Source organism: Rhinatrema bivittatum, chromosome 7, assembly GCF_901001135.1.
Source record: "Rhinatrema bivittatum chromosome 7, aRhiBiv1.1, whole genome shotgun sequence".
NCBI classification, from domain to species: Eukaryota; Metazoa; Chordata; class Amphibia; order Gymnophiona; family Rhinatrematidae; genus Rhinatrema; species Rhinatrema bivittatum.
In genome coordinates, this window is record NC_042621.1 from 95,273,423 (window position 1) to 95,296,139 (window position 22,717).

At 41.2% G+C, this 22,717-nt stretch overlaps 1 protein-coding gene across 4 annotated transcripts in view; it reads left to right on the forward strand.

The window, feature by feature from the left end:
• Window positions 1–22,717, forward strand: part of CPNE2 (copine 2) — a 455,723-nt gene that overhangs the window by 201,673 nt on the left and 231,333 nt on the right. For all 4 annotated transcript variants that reach the window (XM_029608729.1, XM_029608728.1, XM_029608731.1 and 1 more), the window contains exon 4: window positions 2,806–2,880. In XM_029608729.1, the coding sequence (XP_029464589.1) occupies window positions 2,806–2,880 (75 nt within the window). The remainder of the gene's footprint in view (window positions 1–2,805; window positions 2,881–22,717) is intronic.

The window sequence follows — 22,717 nt, forward strand, 5'->3', positions numbered from 1 at the left end:
TTCGTCCTACACAGCGGGAAGAAGCAAGGTGACGCAGCCTCTCGGCCCACCATTGCCCGCTGGATTAAAGAAGTTGTCAGAGCAGCCTACGTGGAGGCTGGGAAGGCTCCGCCTCTTCGGGTTAAGGCTCATTCTACCAGAGCGCAAGCAGCATCTTGGGCTGAATCCGGGATGCTGTCACCGACTGAAATCTGTAAAGCAGCGACGTGGTCCTCCCTTCATACCTTTTCCAGGTTCTACCGTCTGGATGTCCAGGCCAGGGAGGACTCTGCTTTTGCAAGGGCGGTACTATATGGTCCTCAGGCAGCCTCCCGCCCCGGCGGGGAGTAAAGCTTTTGTACATCCCATTCGTACTGAGTCCATCTGGCTACACGCCAGGAAATGTTGAGATTACTTACCTGGTAATCCCCTTTTCCTTAGTGTAGACAGATGGACTCAGCATCCCGCCCAGCTGCCTGTGTACATTGGTTTCACCGGTTCCGGGTACGCCGGGCATTTGTTTCCATACGTGCGTACACTCTACCAGTCTCTGCGCTTTCCGGTTGTGAGTGCTGGCGGTCTCCAGCCACTGTCAATTGGTCAGGGGAATCCTGTTTTCACTTTTCACTTTTCACTGAGCGTCAGTACACACATCCATAACAGCTTTTGCAAGGAAGATTACTGAATCGCTGCGCTTCCTGTGGGGCTATATACCCCGTGCTGACGTCAGATCCGTCTCCAACTGCTAGCACGCGGATACTATCCCATTCGTACTGAGTCCATCTGTCTACACTAAGGAAAAGGGGATTACCAGGTAAGTAATCCAAACAATGGGTAAATGTACTTGGGAATATTTTTCTCTGTGTGCATAAATTTGCACTTTTCCACGTTAAATTTAATCTGCGATTCAGATGCCCATTTTCCTAGTCTCACAAGGTCTTTCTTCTGTTCCTTATAATCCGCTACTGTTTTAACAACTTTGAATATTTTTGTGTTTGAAAATTTGATCACCTCACTCATCATTCCCTTTTCCAGATCATTTATGACTATGTTAAACAGTACAGATTCTAATATCAATCCCTGGGGCACTCCAGTAATTAACTTTTTCCATTTGGAAAACTGCCCATTTAGTCCTACTCTCTGTTTTCTGTCTTTTAACCACTTCCTGACTTCTACCCCATTACTTTTTCATTTCCTGAGGAGTCTATCATGGAGGACTTTGTCACATACCTTCTGAAAATCCAAATGCACTATAATAACTGGCTGACCTTTATCTACATGTTTTTTTACATTTTCAAAAAAATCTAAAAGATTAAGGCAAGATTTACCTTTGCTAAAACCATGTTGACTCTTCCCTATCAGGCCATGTCTATCTATATGGTCAGTGATTTTGATTTTAAGAATAACTTCTACTATTTTGCCTGGCACTGATATCTGGCTCAAGGGTCCATAGTTTCCTGGATCGCTCCTGGAGCACTTTTTAAAAATCAGCATCCCATTGGTGACCCTCCAGTCATCAGGTGTTGGTATATGTTTTAAATTATAGGTTACATATTATTTATTTATACAATTTATAACCTGCACTCATTTGAGACAGTTTACCAGGATGAAACAATAATAAAAGGTTTGCAATTTAATTTTTTTAGTTCTTTTAGAATTCTAGAGTGGATGCTATCTGGTCCTGGTGATTTGTTACTAATTACTTTGTCAATTTGATCTATTACATCCTCCATTATCACAGAGGTAGAATATGTTTTAGTTGCTCAGAATCAGCACCATTAAATAATGTTTCAGATGTGGGTTTATTCCCAACATTCCCCTCAGATAAGATTGAGACACAGAATTAATCCAGTTTTTCTGCTGTTTCCTTGTCCTTGTCCTCTCTGAGTACCTTTTTTACCCCAAGGTTATCTACAGTCCAACTGATTACCTCACAGGCTTTTTGCTTTGAATGTATTTGTAAAAGTTTTTATTATTAGTTTTTGCCTCTCTGGCAAGCTTCTTCTCAAATTCTCTCATGTACTTTCTTACCACTTTTTTTTTTTTTTTTTTACATCTAACTGACCAATGCTTAGGTTCTTGGCTATTTTCTTCATTTGGGTCTGCTTTCTATTTTTTTAACAAAGCCCTTTTGGCTTTAACTAGCTCTTTCATAAGAGCATAAGAAATTGCCATGCTGGGTCAGACCAAGGGTCCATCAATCCCAGCATCCTGTTTCCAACAGAGGCCAGACCAGGCCACAAGAACCTGGCAATTACCCAAACACTAAGACGATCCCATGCTATTGATGCAATTAATAGCAATGGCTATTCCCTAAGTAAACTTGATTAATAGCCGTTAATGGACTTCTCCTCCAAGAACTTATCCAAACCGTTTTTGAATCCAGCTACACTAACTGCACTAACCACATCCTCTGGCAACAAATTCCAGAGCTTTATTGTGCATTGAGTGAAAAAGAATTTTCTCAGATTAGTCTTAAATGTGCTTCTTGCTAACTTCATGGAGTGCCCCCTAGTCCTTCTATTATTCGAAAGTGTAAATAACGGATTCACATCTACTCGTTCAAGTCCTCTCATGATCTTAAAGACCTCTATCATATCCCCCCTCAGCCGTCTTTTCTCCAAGCTGAAACAGCCCTAACCTAGTCTATCCACCCTAGATTTAGCCAGCTAACATTTTATGTGGCTAAGAAGTTAACCAGATAAGTCAGGGGTGGTCCAGGGTGCCGTACACTTATCAGTGGAGCAAACGATAGCAAGTAATCACATGCTACCTGTCCTTCCAGGTGATTACAGCATCTTTTCTATTTTCTCTGCTTTTTTTTAGATTGTTTCCAGTAAGAAGATCACACGGCCGCTTGTGCTTGGGAATGGCAAACCAGCTGGGAAAGGCCAGATAACGGTACAGTGAGTTTTTGTCTCTCTTGATTTTTTCTGTTTGTTTTTTTGTTTTAAAGGCTAACTCTTCAAAGACTTGGGGCCTAATACATTAAGACACAGAATTGGAAAAAAACCATAGGGCCTGATTTTAAAAAAACATTTACACACCTAAAACTGGGTTTTACATGTGTAAATGCACTTTATCCGTGTAAGTGAGCTTTTGAAACTTGCTACAATACTGTATATGCCATTCAATTGGTAATAGATTATACCCGTGTTAAGTGCACTTAACACAGGCAAATAGCTCTTGAAAATTGCTAAGATATGTTACATTTACATGCATAATGCCTTTGAAAATTCACCTGTTAATGAATTGGGCCTTTAATCACCATTTATGTGGGTTGAAAAAGTTATGTAGATGAGCCATATACAGTAATGAGTTTTCAGCCACCTGAAAGTGTGTATGCTCATTTGGAAAAAGCACAAACCTGGCCACATTATAAAAATATGTTCTAGGATAGACTGTGTGCAAGTTATTTTTATTTTCATAGAAACATGGAAATGATGGCAGAAAAGGACCAAATGGACCATCCAGTCTGCCCAGTAAGCTTATGGTAATATCTGCTGCGCCTTGTAGGTTACCCCCATGCTTATCAGTTTCCCACACTGTAAAAGGCAAGATCTTGTTGTAGGAATCTAATTTCCCTTGCCATTGAAGCAGAAAACACTGTTTGAATTGCATCAACAGTATCAAGGCTTATTGGTTAAGGGTAGTAACCGCTGTATCAACAAGTTTACCCCCATACTTATTTCCCCAGACCGTAAAGGTCGGGGCCCTCATTGCTCGCTGTATGAATACAATTCTCCTATTCCCCCTGCCATTGAAGCAGAGAGCAATGATGGAGTTGCATCAACAGTATCAAGGCTTATTGGTTAAAGGGTAGTAACCACCACACCAGCAAGTCACTCCATGCATGCTTATCTTCATTTCCATCCTTAAGCCTTTAGAGATCCACAATATTTGTCCCATGCAGTTTTGAATTCTTTCACTGTTTGGTGTTCACCACCTCCTCCGGAAAGGCATTCTAGGCATCCACTACCCTTTCCCCGAAGAAATATTTTCTGATGTTGGTTCTCCCTGGAGTTTCATTTCATGACCCATAGTCTACTGATTTCTTTCCAATGAGAAAGGTTTGACGTTAGTACATCATTAAAACCTTTCAGATATCTGAATGTCTGTATCATATCACCCCTGTGCATCATCTTTTCCAGGGTATACATATTCATATCCTTCAGTCTCTTCCCATAGGTTTTCTGATACTGACCCCACACACTATTTTGGTAGCCTTTCTCTGTCCCTTTTGAGATAAGGGCTCCAGAACTGAACTCAGTACTCCATGTGAGGCCTCACCAAGGACCTGTACAAGGGCATCATCACCTCCATTTTCTTACTGGTTATTTCTTTCTCTGTGCAATCCAGCATTCTTTGGCTTTAGCTATTGCCTTGTCACATTGCTTTGCCATCTTCAGATCGCCAGAGACTATCACCCCAAATCTCGCTCTTGGTCAGTGCACATCAGTTCCCCCCTCCAACCCCTTTCACATACAGCTCTTTAGAATTACCACATCCCAGATGCATGACTCTGCACTTCTTGACATTGAATCCCAGCTGCCAAATCTTCAACCACTCTATAAGCTTTCATAAATCACTTTTCATTATCTCTACTCCTTCAGGCATGTCCACTCTGTTGCAGATCTTGGTATCATCTGCAAATAGACAACCTTTACCTTCTATCCGTTCTGCAATGTTGCTCACAAAGATATTGAACAGAACTGGTCCCAATACTGATCTCTGTGGCACTCCACTTAACACGGCTCTCTCTTCAGAGTAGGTTCCATTTACCATTACACACTGTCTCCTATCAGCCAACCAGTTTGTAATCCACACTACCACCTTGGCACTCTCTGAAGCTTCTCATTTTGTTCACAAGCCTCCTATGTGGGACGGTATCAAAAGCTTTGCTGAAATCCAAGTAGATGATGTTGAGTGCTCTTTCTCGATTCAATTCTCCAGTCACCCAATCAAAAAAATCAATCAGATTTGTCTGACAGGACCTTCCTCTGGTGAATCCATGCTGCCTCGGGTCCAGCAACATACTGGATTGTAGCTAATTCAGTAACCTTTCTTTCAGCAGCGTCTCCATTAATTTTCCTACCACCGAGGTGAGGCTAACTGGCCTGTAGTTTCCAGCCTCCTCTCTGCTACCACTCTTATGAAGTGGGTCCACAACTGCTCTTCTTCAATCTAATGGCACCACTCCGTTTCCAGGGATCTATTGAACAGGTCATTTAGTGGTTCCGCCAGGACATTTGAATTCTTGTAGTATCTTAGGATGTACCTCATCCGGCCCCATGGACTTGTCCACATTCAGTTTTCCTAGCTCTTCCCATACATATTCTTCTGTAAAAGGAGTTGTCTAGTTCATTTGTTTTACGGTCTTGTCAATCAGCAACAGTCCTTATCCAGTGTCTTCTTTAGTGAACACTGAACTGAAGTATTTGTTTAATATTTCCGCAATTTCCTTGTTTATCTTGACACATTGCTCCTCAATACCTTTCAATTTCACCATACCACTTTGGGCTTTCCTTCTTTCTCTTATAGATCTGAAAAATGTTTTGTCACCTCTCTTTATCTCTTGGGCAATCCTTTCTTCTGCTTGACCTTTTGCTTTTCTGATTTCTTTCTTCATCTCCCTCATTTTCACCAGGTATTGTTCCCTGTGTTCCTTTTTTTGGGATCTTTTATACTTTCTGAAAGCTGATCTTTTTGCCTTTTCTTTTGCAGCCACCTCCTTTGAGAATCAAATTGGTTTCTTTTTCCTTGAGCTTTTTACTTTTCTAACATATAGATTTGTTGCCTTTGTATTAGCTCTTTTTAATTTAGCTCACTGTTGTTCCACCTCACCCATTTTCTCCCTAGTCATCTAGTTCTTCCTCCAGGTACATCCCCATTTTGTTAAAGTTCGTATCTTTGAAATTCAAAACTCGGGTCTTCCTGTGACTTTTTTGTATCTTATTCACAATATCAAACCATACTGTCTATGGTCACTTGTACTCAGGTGGGCACCTGTCTGGACATTAGAGACAATATCCCCATTTGTGAGCACTAGATAGAGTAACACATTCTCCCTCGTGGGATCCATTACCATTTGTTTGAGCTTAGCCCCTTGGGAGGGCATCCACTATCTCTCTAATTCTCGTAGATTCCGCCAAAGGGATAGACCAGTCTACATCGGCAGATTAAAATCTCCAACGAACAACACTTTTCCCTCCTTTCCCATGTTTTCAAAAGGTTTTGCATTGCCCAAATGTACGCATATATATTTAGCTTCATAAAAACCCAATTTTCAAATTGAATTTATGTGGATAGTTGGATACTCTTGTATTTGACAATTGACTTGTTTTGTGCAGGCTTAATAGTATATGTGCAACTTTGCAGTTAGACATGCTACTGAAACTTTAGCCCTAAATGTATGCTTTTCAAACCTTTTCTGAGTATATAACTGACTGAAATGGCTGATTACACTGCCCATAATCATCATTTTATTTGTAGTAAAAAGGATAGGATTTGCATCTTAGCAACAGGTTTCCTAGCAACATGTTCAGTCATGATGTACGCATCTCCCATTGTCGTCGTCTATAGTTGTATTAAGGAAAAGAAATAAAACAGGCAGAGGTCACTTCCAGGCCTTCAGATTTTTGTTCTCGATGTGTATTTTTAAAATGAAATTGTTCCCATTGATAAGAAAAAGCTGACGATAATTTAGTGTCTGCTTTTAAATAAACAGATCCCTTTTTTTCCCTTTCCGCTTTTTCTGTTTCTTTCTGATAACTGTTCGTCATCAGACGAGCACAGGTTGTCAATTGTTTTGTTATTTTTAAACACTCTTCTTTCTGCCTTGCTAGAAAACTCAAACCTGGTGCTACTGAGCTGCTCACAGACAGATACCTGTCCTGGTGTGGTAATGGTTATGTGCTGTGGTAACTTCCTGTGTCGGGGCAAAAACAGAAAAACCTTTTTGTATGAGCCCTTTAAAATATTAAATGAAAAAAATATAGAAGGTAGGAAACAATATATATACTATCCAAAAAAGGAGCTTAGTTACTGAAAACTAGACCAAAATCAGTTAATTGCAGCTGTCAATCATTTGTAATCATTGGTCTATAAAATGGGGAGGGGGTTGTTTGTTTTTTCTTTTGCACTAGTGCACATTTATACTAGTGGAAAAGAAAAATAACATGTTCTGATTTATGCTATTTCTCACAGTGCTTTATGAAGCAGATACTGCCGGGAAACAAGGTTTTTCAGGTATTGATTGCTGTTCTTTCTAAACAAGTCTGACAATAGTTACATTATTCTCTATTGACAGGCAGGGCTGAATTAGCCATGACTCATGGATGATGTCATCCAATGGCGCTGATCAGACTCTTCTCTCAGAGCTCAATAAGCTTTACTGAGCATGTGCAGGAGTTCCCGCGCATACACACTGCCTTGTGAGCCCCTTAGTCTTGTTTTGTCAGAGCTTCTACGTGGATGTGTACTTTTTCTCTTGCTACTTTTTTATGTTGGAAATCCTTTTCATTAGAACATAAGAACATGCCATACTGGATCAGACCAAGGGTCCATCAAGCACAGTATCCTGTTTTCAACTGTGGCCAATCCAGGCCATAAGAACCTGGCAAGTACCCAAAAACTAAGTCTATTCCATGTTACCGTTGCTAGTAATAGCAGTGGCTATTTTCTAAGTCAACTTGATTAATAGCAGGTAATGGACTTCTCCTCCAAGAACTTATCCAAACCTTTTTTAAACACAGCTATACTAACTGCACTAACCACATCCTCTGGCAACAAATTCCGGAGTTTAATTGTGCGTTGAGTGAAAAATAACTTTCTCCAATTAGTTTTAAATGTTCTACATGCTAACTTCATGGAGTGCCGCCTAGTGTTTCTTTTATCTGAAAGAGTAAATAACCAATTCACATCTACCCATTCTAGACCTCTCATGATTTTAAACACCTCTATCATATCCCCCCTCAGCCATCTCTTCTCCAAGCTGAAAAGTCCTAACTCTTTAGTCTTTCCTCATAGGGGAGTTGTTCCATTCCCCTTATTTTGGTCACCCATCTCTGTACCTTCTCCATCGCAACTATATCTTTTTTGAGATGTGGTGATCAGAATTGTACACAGTATTCAAGGTGCGGTCTCACCATGGAGCGATACAGAGACATTATGACATTGACATTGAGGCACCTTGCCTTTTTGTTTGCCATGTTATTTACCGGTAGTTTAGTTTTTTTACCACTGTCTTCATAGACATAAGGATGAATTAGCCATGTTTATTACCTACTCCCCTTCCCTGGAGAGTCAACTACCTCACTAAAGTTTAATAAGCTCTGTAAAGGACTGAGGAACTCATGTAAGCAGTGTGTATGCATGAGAATGCCAACGTATACGCCGTAAAACTTACTAAGCTCTGAGAAATGGATGCATTCGGCATCATTGACCCACAAATTATGATTAATTTATCCTTCTGTCTATGGAGAATCCTGTTTACAGGTAAGTAAACTTGTTTTCCCATCCCACTCTTTTTGGGTTCTACTTCTCATAGAATGCCTTTCTTTTTCGTCGAATTTGGACAGTCAGGCTGTTTCACTTACCTTGAGAGCCTAAGCAAAATAATAAGGTTAGGGGAAAATGCTTGTTTCACTGTTTTGCATTTAAAGCAGGACTGAAACTGCTAAAGTATAAAATGAATAAGAAAAAAACCCAAAAACTTTCTTGGCATTATGTTGGTAAAATGAAGAGCCTATGATAAGCCCGATATCCGGTAACGTCAGGTATTCTGTATTACTGGAGATTCATCCAGAGGGGGGGAGAAGGAGGCAGCTGCAACCTCCGTGAAAGTATTTCCCTTCGCCCTTTACCATCTCTCTGCTGGCTTATACAGTTCCAAAGTGAGCATGTACGATTCCTGGTACAAGAACTGCGGGAGTCATAGTTAGCAAAATACTCTGTGGGACCACTCCATTTAGAACCTGAGATTCTTTAACAGAAGCACAAAGAGAGAATTTAAGCTAAAGGTTGATATTAGGAGGAACTATATATTTTTAAAGGACAGCTTCATTGACAAGAAAAGAAAAGGTTTATTGTTAAACTAGATGAAAATGCCTGCCTGGCTGCACAATAAGTTTCAGACCTAAGTAGTTTTCCATCAATCTGACCGCAAATGTGAGGCTCCTGCTGGTGCTAGCAGTGTCTGTTTTTATGCCTGTAGCCAGGCACTTACTAATGCTAGTTGAGATGGATGAAGTTGTAGATGGTGGCTTTGCAGACACAAATTCAAGTTAAAATGAAATTCAGAATTGGCTCAGATAAATCCATGGCACCTAAAAATGTATTCACACCTCTGGTAATGTTATTTGTGAGTATTTATTTAAATTTCTGGATAAGATATGGTAATATAAATGTAGTTATCACATGGAGTGTAATGATGAAGCTCCAGCATATACAAAGAGTAGTGTGAAAACACAAGAAAAAAAGCCAATCTTTGGTTAGTGAAGTTTGATGATAGGGGAAAAGAGTTTGCTAGAATGCATTTTCTATTCCATAGTGTAGAAGATAATGAATGTAAATGTTCTGGATATATTTATTTATTTTATTTATTTATTTAGAATTTTCCTATACCGAAATTCTTGTAGGGATACAAATCAATCCGGTTTACATGAAACAGAAATGCCAACGAGCATATAAAATGCCCTGGCTTACATAGAACAGTTTAAACAAAACGATTCCATAAAACTATAATGTGGTAACTCTCTATGGGTTTTAGAACAAACCCGAGGCTTTCAAACACATTAAACGAATAAAACATATAAAATACTATTTAGATTAAATTACAAATATAAACCCAGTGCTTTCAAACAGATTAAACGAATAAAACATATAAAAATACTGTTTAAATTGAGTTACAAATACAAATTACATACCGATAAAGTATAGATACAGTAGTAACAATTATGTAGATAAAGGAGTGATAATTATACCGTGAAGGAAGCTATTTAGAGATTGACACTTGCAAAAATTAGTAGAAGAGAGATGCATGTGACAGGGGAGTAAATATGCATTCAAAAAGAATTAAGGTAAAGTAATGGGTGGCATTGGCGAGAATATCTGCAAATAGAGAGTTCATTAAGTGTCTGGGAAAGCTAGGCTAAAGAGCCAGGTTTTTAACTTTTTTTTGAAGGCAGGATGGCTGGGTTCAAGTCGTAGGTCTGGGGGGAGTGCATTCCAATGGTGGGGTCCAGCTGTAGCTAGAGCTCTCTTTCTTAGTGATGTTTTAGTAGAAGGGGCATAAAGTGTACCTTTGTAAGAACTCCTGATGGGTCTTGTGGAGGTGTGCAGTCGAAGTTGTGTCTTTGATGGGAGAGATGCTGTGAATTATTTTATGAATGATAGCAAGGACTTTGAAAAGGATCCTGTATTTGATGGGTAGCCAGTGTAAGTTGCGGAGAATGGGTGTGATATGTTCTCTTTTTTTAGAGTTAGTAAGGATTCTGGCGACGGCATTTTGGACCATCTGTAAGGGTTTGATTGAGTTGGTGGGGAGTCCGAGTAAGAGAGAGTTGCAATAGTCGATCTTAGTTAAGACAATGGATTGTAGAACTAGGCGGAAGTCGTTGAAGTGAAGGAGGGGTTTTAGCTTTTTTAGGACTTGCAATTTGTAAAAGCAGTCCTTTGTGGTGGTGTTTATGAATTTTTTTAAGTTTAGTTGATTGTCCAGCCAGGCTCCTAGATTCCTGACATCATTTGAGAGGTTGATGTTTAAACTTGTGGTATGAGCGATGTTTGCTTGGTTGGTGAGAGAGACATGGGAGATGATGAGCATCTCGGTTTTTTTGGCGTTCAGCACTAGGTTGAGGCTGGAGAGGAGTTGTTTAATGGGTTGAAGGCAGTCATTCCAGTGCGTAATAGTTTTTTGCAAGGACTCTTTAATAGGGATGAGAATCTGTATGTCATCTGCCTAGAGGAAATGAGTGAGATTGAGGTTTGAGAGAAGTTGGCAGAGAGGGAGAAGGTAGATGTTGAACAGGGTGGGTGAGAGAGAAGAGCCTTGAGGTTCTCCCTGGTCTGAAAGAACGGGGTGAGATTCTGTATTATTTATCCTTACTTTATAGAGCCTGTTGCTCAGGAAAGATTTGAACCAGCTGAGTGCGGAACCTTTGATGCCTATATTTGCTAGTTGATCGATGAGTATGGTGTGCTTTACCGTATCGAAAGCAGCAGATAAATCTAAAAGGATCAGTAGGCAGGATTGTTTTTTTTCCAGGTTTGAGAGGATAGTGTCCGTAAGTGAGAGAAGAAGGGATTTCGTGTTTAGGGATTTGCGAAAGCCGTACTGAGCTGGGGAGAGTATATTGTGATCTTCAAGATATTCTGCAAGTTGTTTGTTGACCGTTTTTTCCATCAGTTTGGCGATCATAGGTAGGTTTGCGATAGGTCTGAAGTTAGCTGGGTCATTAGGGGAGGCATTTGGTTTTTTTAGAAGAGGTTTGAGGATTGCTAACTTTAACTGGTTGGGTACTATGCCTTGTGCTAAACAGGTATTAATGATTTCTGCTAGTGGTTGTGCGATGGTATTCGGGATGGCGATAAGTAAGTTTGTAGGTAGAGGATCTGAGGGATGTGAGGATGGTTTGATTTTCTTGAGGGTGTTTTCTACCTTGAGAGCGGAGGTGGGTTCGAAGGACTCCAGCTTGAAAACTTGTTGAGGCTGTGTTGTGTGGTTGGGTAATGATGAAGAGCTATGGGTTGTAAGAGCACTAGTAAGATTGGAGATTTTTGTCTTGAAATAGTTAGCAAGTTCGTTGGCTTTGTTGAGTGCTAGGTGGTCTGGAATGGGAGGAGGTATTGGTTTGGTAAGAGATGAGACATATGAGAAAAGTGCCTTGGAATCGAAGACGAAGTTGTGGATTTTTTTTGCATAAAAATCCTTTTTGGTTTTGTTGATGGCATTTCTGTAGGAGTTGAGGAGGGATTTATAGATAGCCTGAGATGCGGTGGAAGGGTTTTTTCTCCAGCTATGTTCTTTATTTCTTAGTTTTTGTTTAATGATTTGAGTTCCGGTGTAAACCAGGGTTTTCTATTGTCTAGTGCAGGTTGTATTATTTTGGTGGTCGATGGGCAGATTTGATCCGCAATTTTATTGGAGAGGTTGATCCATGAGGTGGTGGCTGTGGTTGCATCTGTGAGGTCAAGCTGGTTTATTTCTTTGGAGAAATGTTCAGTGAGTAAGTCCAAAGGACAGGGTTTCCTGAAATGTATGGTGGTTTTGGTGGAGGCTGGGGGTGGGAGGTTTTTTATCTTGAGGGTCGTGTGGATGACTCTGTGGTCAGACCAGGGGATTAGAGAGCAGTTGGGATTGGAGAAGAAGGAAAAGCTGTCGTTGATGAAGATGAGATCCAGTGTGTGTCGTGCCTTGTGGGTGGGGCTATTGACAATTTGAGTGAATCCCATATGGTTGAGAGATGAGAGAACTGTTTCACAATTGGTAGATTGTGGATAAGAGTCAACATGCAAGTTGAAGTCACCCAAGATTATAGCTGGTTTGTCTGCGTTGATGTATTTGGCTATTAGCTCGATCAGAAGAGAGGGGTCAGAGTCTAAAATTCCTGGCGGGGCATAGATGAGGCAAATTTGTAGTTGTTCGGCTTTGAAGAGGGAGAATTTGAGTTTGGAGGTAAAGTTAGAATGTTGTAATGTAATGCCTAGTCCCTTTTTTGCTGCAATGAGGAGGCCGCCTCCTTTTTTTTTTTTAGGTCTTGGGACTGAGATGATGTCATAGGCTTGTGTGGGGAGCTGGTTTGTTAATACTATGTCGGTGGGTTTTAACCATGTTTCATAAATAGATTTTTTTTTTTAGCTTTTTTTTTTAGATCTATCTAAAAAATTAAGACTAATCAACCCAAAACAAAAGAGAGAAATAATACATACTCAACAGGCACCATTCACATATAGAAATTAGTTGAAGAGTGTCAGCAAGCCGGGATAACTTTATAGTATCAATAGGACTGACTGCAATCAGCTAACAGTCTGCCCGGTCTTCTCTATTATCCATCCTGTATTGCAATGTTTCAACAACTAGTCCACATGCCAAAAGGCATTATTCTAAAATGGTTTTCAATGCAAGTAAAATCATCCAGCAAACTTGTACAAATAATACAATATTAAAAACCCCAACATCAGCTGATGTTTCAGAAAACAGCCCTGCTTCATTGGGATAGCAGTAAGACAAAACACATCTGGACTGAGTGCTCATATCCGGACATCCACAGTTTCAGTGCTGTATTCAACAAGAGCTGCTAAAAACAATTATAAAAGGCTCCAAAGTGGTTCATTTTGAGGTCAGACACACTAAACCGGAAACTGTCAAAAAAGAACAAACAAAAAACAAACTTTATTGTTAATGCCCAAAAATCAACCATCTAATGTCTGAAAATGAATGTACATAGAAAATCATAACAAAAATGTCTCTCTATAATCATAATGCAGAGAACCAAAAAGTATAACAATTATTCCCAATGATACTTGTGCTTTCCTAACAATGGGCCAGATTTTAGTACCTACGCGCGGGCGTGGATTTGTGCGTGCAACCCGGCACGCACAAATCTATACCCGATTTTATAATATGCGCACGCAGCCGCACGCATGTTATAAAATCTGGGGTCGGCGCGCACAAGGGGGTGCACACTTGTGCACCTTGCACGCGCTGAGTCCTAGGGGAGCCCCGATGGCTTTCCCTGTTCCCTCTGAGGCCGCTCTGAAATCGGAGCGGCCTCAGAGGGAACTTTCCTTCTGCCCTCCAGCCCTACCTAAACCCCTCCCCCGACCTTTATTTTAGAAGTTGCACCTGCCTCTGGTCAGGCGTAGGTTGCGCGCGCCGTCCAAGTGCCTATGCAAAATAGGCTCGGCGCACCTAGGGCTTTTAAAATCTGCCCCAATATGTCATGTATCTTGAAAGATGTACAAAATATGCACAGCAGAATAGCAGCAAACTCCAAAATTAGTCATAAAACACTGAAAAATCCTGATCAGAGTTCAGTCTGTTACCCCATCTCTGGGTGCAGTCCTAACACCGATGGGCCATAAAAGAATGTATTGTCTCTTTGGGGCTGGATCACTCAGGCTGGCTGATACACGCAGTCTCCTTTCCCCAGGGTCTGGATCCTTTGCTTTGGGGGGTGGGGGGAGTATTTTTCCTTCACTGTGTGTGATATAAGTGCCAAATAAAAACAATGGAGCCACCGGTTTAGTGTCCAGAATTCGTCTTTACTGATAGAAAAATCAGATGAAGTATGGCACATTTAACTTAGTTCTCAGCACCACAGAATTTTGCTTTTGTTACAGTTCTTTTCCCTCTATCTGTGCAAGTTTCTTATTTATCAGGGCAAGGGGGAAACATCCATCCTCCAGGGCTTGGATAAGTGGAATTCCCAGGTGGGTAGGGAATCCTTTGGTTGGACTGAAAACCTCTTCCAGCTGGTAAAAATAATAAAATACAGTCTCGGCACATAGAGTCACAAACCTGTCTCTCCCCAGGGGAGAAGACTCCTGATAGGTAAACTCAGTGCTCTTAAATGGTTTCTTTACTCACAGTGAGGTGGATCTTTCTTCACTTCTTTTTCTCTCTCTGGATCCACTTAGAACTAGTAGCGCTCTCTGCTCCAATGCAGGAAGGAAGGGGGCAACCAGAACTTCCTCTTGGATCTCACAAACCAAAAATAGTTTTCCCTTCGAACTGAAGTTAGCACCGGAGATCTTCCTTGCAGCAGGCCACCACCATAACTTCCTCCTCCGTTGAGGGTGTGCAGGTTCAGGTCTTCCTTACACAGGGCTCCCCGTGCCCAACAATCCTTAAACTGCAAGGCTGAGGCTACCCTTTCCAGCCAGGTAAAATGTCTCCTTCCTGTCCTGGGACACCAGGTCATGAGACTTAGCCCACCCAGGGATCAAAGCAAATGCAATGCTTTTCCTTCTAACAACGTAAATGCCACATAGAACTCACACTCTGCCTGTGTTTGAGCAAATAGGCCCTCACCATTCCAGCCAGCCTCCCCGGGGTGAGTTATAGGACAAGGTAAGCTCCTCTCCAAACTCTTATACCCTGACTCTAAGCCTAAGGCATCCCAGAGCCTCACTGCAGCTCTGTTTTACGAAGGTTTAAGAGACCAATTGAACAACGCAGAAGACAAGAGATAGTAAATCAGCTATTGACTGTCTGGGATAAATTGCCAAGTTTTAAATTCACTACATGTTGTAATTAAACAGCTCTTTACAGTATTTGCTGATCTGTTAGCATATGAAGCTAGCATACGGCTTTTAGAGTTCTGATTCTTCCTGGTCATAGACTTCAGGTGGTGCTCGGTGGTCAGCCATGACAGTTACTCTGCTCATCTGGAGGAGGTCAGTGCAGCGCAGTAGTCCTGAGTTTGCCCACACTTTTCCGGAGGGCATGGTGGTGGTGGTGGTGTTGGGGGGGTTCAGTTCAGGCTCATCCATCTGGGATTCACAGGATGGAAAATTACAGTTCTACTCACGTGAGACTCCACCGCTGAACTGAACCCCAGCTCCTTCTGATCATTGTGTACTTTCCTTGTTCTCCCAGCCGCTCTTATCAGGTACGGCCACTGTAAACATTAGACAGCATCTTTTCCTACACTGTCTGGTGAGAGAACATTTTCAGGAGCATCCCCAGCTCTCAGGACCTCGCTGACACTTAATACTTGCTTAGCCACAGATTTCTCAGTCTCTAGATAATTGCGAAGGAACATAATTTTTATGCATGAGCACTTCTTTGGCTTTGATTTTTCTTAAGCTTTTTTTGTTGGTTTTGTAAATTACCTTTCAAGCCTGTCTGTTAGCAGTTGTACTTATGAATTGTAATTTTATTGTATTTTAACTGATGCATGTTTTGATTTGCTGTAACATACTCTGAGCTCATTTGATGGAAAAGCGTGAAATAAATGATCTAGAATTAGCAACTGGTTTTTTTTTTCCCAAGTCTCTGAAACAAATGAAATCTGTATGTATTTGAGAAGTTTCTGCTAAGTTGCTGTAACATGCTGCTAATATTGTTTACCAATTTCAGACATCTTGAGTCAGTTACTGGTGTCATTCAGCAAAGGACAAAGTGTAGCTGAAGAAGCAGCAGTTTTTGGCATGCCCTGCAGGTTAAGCCCAAGTATCCCAAAAAAGACCTTAGCTGGCGTTCTTTTTTTTTTTAGCATGACTTTACCTCAAATTCTTGAAGAACTCTTCTGGTAGGGAGTGTCATATGATGCATTGATCTTAAGAACAGCGCTTTCGCTGTGCTCCTGACGTTTTATTGCATAAATTTATTTATGCAATAAAACGTCAGGAGCACCTCAAAGTGTTAAACACCTCAAAGTGTTAAAGCTAGTAACAGAGAAGGTGATTCACCATAAAAATAAATACTCGGTGTCGTTTCTTTATGTGTGAGTCACAAATGCAGGTTCCTTACCTAAAAAAGGGGAGAGAGCGCAAAATAGATCTCATCAGGGCACTCTGTTCCCAACAGTGCAACGATACTGTTTGTTTTGCCCACCTCTTACACCCTTATCCTAGTGCACAGGCGGCCAAACTACGGCCCGCAGGCCAAATCAAGCCCCTCATTTACTTCTATCTGACCCGCTAAACATTAAAAAAAACCCAAAAAACTAGATGTGACCTGCGATGTTCGCAGAGTGCCGACGTCACCAGCAAAGGCTCACGCAGTTCCTTTTGAATGATGTGCTGAATCATGCGACGCTGAATCATGCGACGCTGGGTCCTGGCCTTTGCTGATGACGTCGGCAACCAAAGAGGGGGAGGGGGTAAGCATGCTGCCAGACTTATTTCCACAAGGACGGGCAGGTGAGCGTCTGTGCTACGTGGCATCCTGAATAAAGATGCAATTAGCTTGCTGTAAGACTTACAATAAGCCAGTCGCATCTTTATTCAGGATGCCACACAATGCAGACGCTCACCTACCTGCCTTTCCCCGTATAAATGTTGCGATTGTCTCTTATGTTTGCTGCAAGAGCCAATCCCAACACTTATACAAGGGGAAAGGAGAGGAGAGCCCCCAGTGCATCGCTTCCCATCCATTGCTAGTGAGGAGAGGCCTCATTGTGGGAAGGAGAGGGTGAGTGACTGATGGGGGGTGTTGAGTATCAGGGAAGGAAAATGAGTGAGTGGGTGGGAGAAAGAGAGAGGGGGCTAGTGACTGAGTGGGAAATGGGTGAGAATGAGAAACAGAAGAGGGTGAGTAGGAGTGAGGAAGTGAGTGATTGAGAAGGAAAGGGATTGAGTGGGAGGGTGAGTGACAGGGGAGTGAGTGTGAGTAAGAGTGAGAGGGGAGGAAATGAAGGGATTGAATGGGAGGGAGTGAATGAGAGAGAAGGATAACGAAGCAAGGGAAAAGGGTGAGTGGAAGAGAGAGGGGGTGAGTGACAGAGGGAAGATAAGGGATTTGAGTAGGAGGGTAAAGGGATTGAGTGACTGAGAGAGAAGGAAGGTAAATGATTGAAGGTGAGTGAAATGGAAGGGAAAAAGGAGGGAGGAAGTACATAAGAACATAAGAACATGCCACACTGGGTCAGATCAAGGGTCCATCAGGCCCAGTATCCTGTATCCAACAGTGGCCGATCTAGGTCACAAGTACCTGGTAAGTACACAAACATTAAATAAATAGATCCCAAACTACTGATCATTATTGATTAATAGCAGTTTATGGATTTTTCCTCTAGGAACTTATCCAAACCTTTTTTAAACCCTGTTACACTAACTGCCATAACCACATCCTCTGGCAATGAATTCAGAACTTAATTATATGTTAGGTGAAAAAGAGTTTTCTCCAGTTTGTTTTAATGAGCTACTTGATAACTTGTAATGTGGCCCCAATACAAAAATGTGTTTGCACACCCCTGTTCTAGTGTATCATTCCATGAAATTGCTCTGTGTCCTATAAAAATAAGAATCTTTTTACTATGGCTAACCAGCCACACTGTAATCAATATACAATTATTTACAATTGATTCTATGGAAGTGGTCACCCGCCATCCCAGCTATCCTGATACAGTGAGAGGGCCTCCCACACTTCAACCACCAGCCCCACCTACTGCTGACATCATCCGTGAGCACAGAGCCCCATAGGCGAGGCACCGATGCCAGAGATGAGCTGCTGCATTCCCAAGGAAGTGGATGCTCACCATCCCGGCTTACCCAATACAGCGAGAGGGCCTCCTGCATCTCAACTGCTGGCCCCGCCCACTGCCGACATCATCCACGGGAGCACGCACACAAAGGAGTGCGACAAAGGAGCTTGCTCCTTTGTGCATCCATTCAAGTGTGCATTATACACAGCTATCAACATATTCGCGATGGCATTGGCAGGAATCTGAGTAAAGAATGGCACCCAATCCAGATCATTTTCCCATTTCAACTATTACCGGCCAAGGACATTATGGGAGGTGCAGTATTCAATGTCAGTTTTGTCCTCTATCAATTAGAACTCTCATATATGTTGTCCTAAACACTTTGACCTCCATTGCTGCATCTACTACATTGTTCTTCCTGCTTGTTAATGCTCATTCTATAACAAAAAAGTCTGCCGTTACCTATGATCTCCTTGCCTCCAGATCATACAACTGTCTATGCATTACTGAAACCTGGCTGCAAAACCATAACTTTCCGGTACTAAACCATTGCTGGCCACCTAACTTCTCGTATTTCCTTAAATCTAGACAAGGTAGAAGAGGGAGGGGGCTTAGCGATTTTCTTTAAATCTCATCTGAAACTTTATTTGGTTGAAGACTCGACTTCTTGTCCGTATTAACTGCTATGCCTTAAATATCAATATATCAACCTTTGCCTGACCTACTGCGCCCCCCCCCCCCCCCCTCCCCTCCCGGCTTAACTCTTCCCTTCTCTGTGAATCTATCTTGAATCTCAACCTAATCCTAACGGACTTAACTGAAATGCAATTGGTCTTAACTGAAACACAGACAGACTCTACTTCTCTAGCTTACCCCGACCTTGATGTAATGCCATTCATCCCTCCCCCTCCTCGCTCTTCCTATTCCCCATATACTAGCTGGTTCTTCTCTACCCATCTGCCAGCCTGAGATTCATAACCTCCTCATGTCTACCCTATTCCACTGGTCCCTTCACGCCCTTTCCTTCCGCCTTCTCATAGCAACATATATCAGACGACCTAATCTATGTACCACTGCTCATCACTGCCTATGCTGCTCCATCATAGTTGTTAATTGCTATTTGTCTCTAGATGACATGTTTTATATTATTTTATTTCATTTTATTATAACTAATTGTTATTAGAATTGCTTACTTATAATTACTCATCTTGCTAATATTTACCTGTTATTTAATGTTTAATGTTTTTGCTTACTTATAATTACTTATAATCTTACTCATAATCACCTGTTATTTAATGTTTTTGATGACTTGTTCTATGTAACGCCACAACTGCGATTGTTCTGTTTCATTGGAAACCGATATGATTTGATATTTTTATCAAGAATGTCAGTATAAAAAAATTCTAAATAAATAAATCCTGCTAGGATCATAATTTTAGGTGACTTGAATCTTCATCCTGCAATTCCCTCTACATTGTCCCCTACCCAAGTTTTATTTGATACCCTGCTCTCTTGCAGCTGGAGGCAAATTATTTCTTCACCCACACATAAGAAGGGTAATTGCCTAGACATGGTGTTTGTCAATCCTTCAGGTTTTCATACAGATGAGGCTAGAATCTTGGCAATTTAAATTCCATAGTGTGACCACTTCCTTGTCTCTTTCTCTTTTACATCTAAATCCACCGAACAAATCTCCCTTGAGAAGAATACAACTTACATGAAGCAGCAAAACTTAGATCCTGAGACCCTGACATCAGATTTAATGCCATTACTAGACAACAACTCATGCAACTCTCCTGATGAATTTGTAGAACTCTGGAACAACTCATTAATATCTGTTCTGATAATCTTGCCCTGCTGAAACCTTGCTCAACTAAAAGCTAAATCAGCCCCCTGGTTTAATAACATGCTTCAGGCTAAGAAATGTGAGTTGAGAAGATTTGAGAGGAAGTGTGAAAAGATCCCGCCCAGGCAAATAAATTATTCTACAACTCTAAACTTTCATCCTGCCAAGTGTCCATTAATACTGCAAAAAAATCCTATATGAAACTATCATCTACACTTAATAATCCAAGAGAACTATACTCGTCTGTAAAGAAAATCATTAACTCCTCAATGTCCTCCACATTACCAGCTGCTCTCCCTGGAATAAATACTGCCGAAACATTTGCCTCATACTTTAATAATAAAATGGCAATTATGAACAATACCTTTAATATCTCCTACACAGTTAATGAGGATGAATCAGCCACTATTAGGCAAGTTTGAGAAAATTTCAACCATGTGCCAATATCTGATATTACTGAAATCATCAAAAACATGAATCCCTCATTCAAGCCCCTTAATCCTTGTCACACTACATTATTTAAACTGATATTGCTCCTTTTCTTACTAATCTCATCAATTCTTCCCTACAACAAGGCGGTCTGCCTAACTCCGTAAAACAGGCCTCAGTTCAGCTTATAATAAAAAAAACCCCCTTCTGCTGATCCCACTAATATTTCTATCTGCCAATCTCCTCGCTACCATTCATTGCAAAAATTCTGCAAATTCCTTGACTCTAACAATATCCTTAATCAATACCAATTTGGGTTTAGGAAACATTATAGTACTGAATTACTACTACTTTCTAGCTTCAACACAGTGAGACGGGGTTTCGATCAGTGCTTCCCTTTCCTTCTTTGATTTCTCGACATCTCCTCAGTATTTGCCACAATGGACCACCCTATTCTGCTAACCTGGCTGCACTCCTTTGGTCTAAGTGGTTCCATCCTATCCCGCTTCTCCTCCTACCTCACTAATAGGACTCAAAAAGTCCACATTAAATCTACTATGACTTCCTCCACAACCCTTATAATCTGGGGTTCTCCAAGGATCTGCCTTCTGTGGCTCTATTCAATGTCTACCTAACACCCTTATGTCGTACTCTCTCTAGTCTTGGAGTTCATTACAAGCTCTATGCTGATGATACTAATTCTTTTTTTCCCCTGAAGGAAACATGGGCCCTAACTGAATCATTTCTCCCACTGCCTGAAGGCCATTCAAAAGTGGCTCCATTGCAACAAATTAGCACTGAATATCTCGAAGACACAAATCATGGTCTTATCACGAAACCAAGTCCAAAGCACTCCTGACTACTTCTCATTTGATTCTCACTGTATTCCAATCTCCCAAACTGCTTATAATTTAGGAATTACTATTGACCTTCTCTTTCTTTACATTATCTCATAAAGACTGTTACCAATTCATCTTTTTATAAACTGCGCCTACTCTGCCACCTGAAACCTCTTCTGGAGCACTCTGAATTACGATCTGTCCTACAGTCTCTACTTTTCTGTGGTATAGATTACTGCAACTCCCTCTTAATAGGTCTCCCAAGACATGCTACCCGTCCCTTACAGATTATAAAAACTCGGCAGCAAGACTTCGGTCACTCCCATATATGAACATATTACTCCAGTCCTTGAAAGATTATACTGGCTCCTAATCTCACACCACATACAATAAAAGCTTGCTATGATGACTCACTCATTTAAATACAATATACGCTCCCCCTGGATCTCTTTGATACTGAAAATCCACACCTCTTCATGGTCCCTCAGGTCGGCAAACCTAATGTTACTCAATGTTCCATCTCCAAAGCTGGCCTATCTTGATAAAACCAGAGAGCAGGCCTTCTCCTCAGCAGGTCCTCTCCTGTGGAACAGTCTACCAAAGGAAGTGAGATACTGCCGCGGAAGAGCTTTCTTTAAAAAAGCATTAAAGACCCGCTTTTCAGACATGAAGCGACGATTTATACTCCCCACGTGACTCCCTTCTGGAGTTCCTTAGCCCCTCTGATTTGCCTGTAAATCTTCCCTGCAGTTCCTAATTTCGATTTTGACTAGTTACTTTACGCATGTTATTTCAACATATGGCCCTGTTACATGATGTTTGGTTTTACTCATATTGTTGATTCACTTAACAGATACTTTTGTTAGCTAGTTGCTATATTATGTGTGTTCTTAATGTACCCTGTTCAGAATGCAAGAAGGGCAGGTAATGCTTTTAAATAAATAAATAAGGGGGGGTTAAGGACTTTAAATGAGCAAGAAAGGAAAATATAATTTGTAATATAAAAAGGTTCAATTATTCTAACTTTTATGCACAATCCTGTAGTTTCAGTCCCTGAAATCTCACCCTGGTGAGATCTGTATGCAGCAGGATAGCAGATTTCTTAGATGGTATACTTAGCTGTGGTCAATTGGATTTAGGGAGCACAGGAGATGTGATGAACACAAGGGAATCATCCATCCCCAGTAGGGCCTGGTGTTTACCCGGCTACCATGAAAGCTCAAACTGCAAGGGATAAACGCTATTAAATGCACACTGTAACCATATCGCGGCTTAGTAAATCTAGGCCTAAGAAACATAGCCAGATAAATCTTAGACTTATCCAACTGTTTTACTTAGCCGAACAAGTAGCACTTTTCAAACTTATCTGGATAAGTAGCAGCAAAACTGGCACGTAGCCAGATAAATTGGAATTTATCTGGCGAATATCTATTTGTGTGTATCTTTTGCATGCGTGCGAATGTTGCATGGTA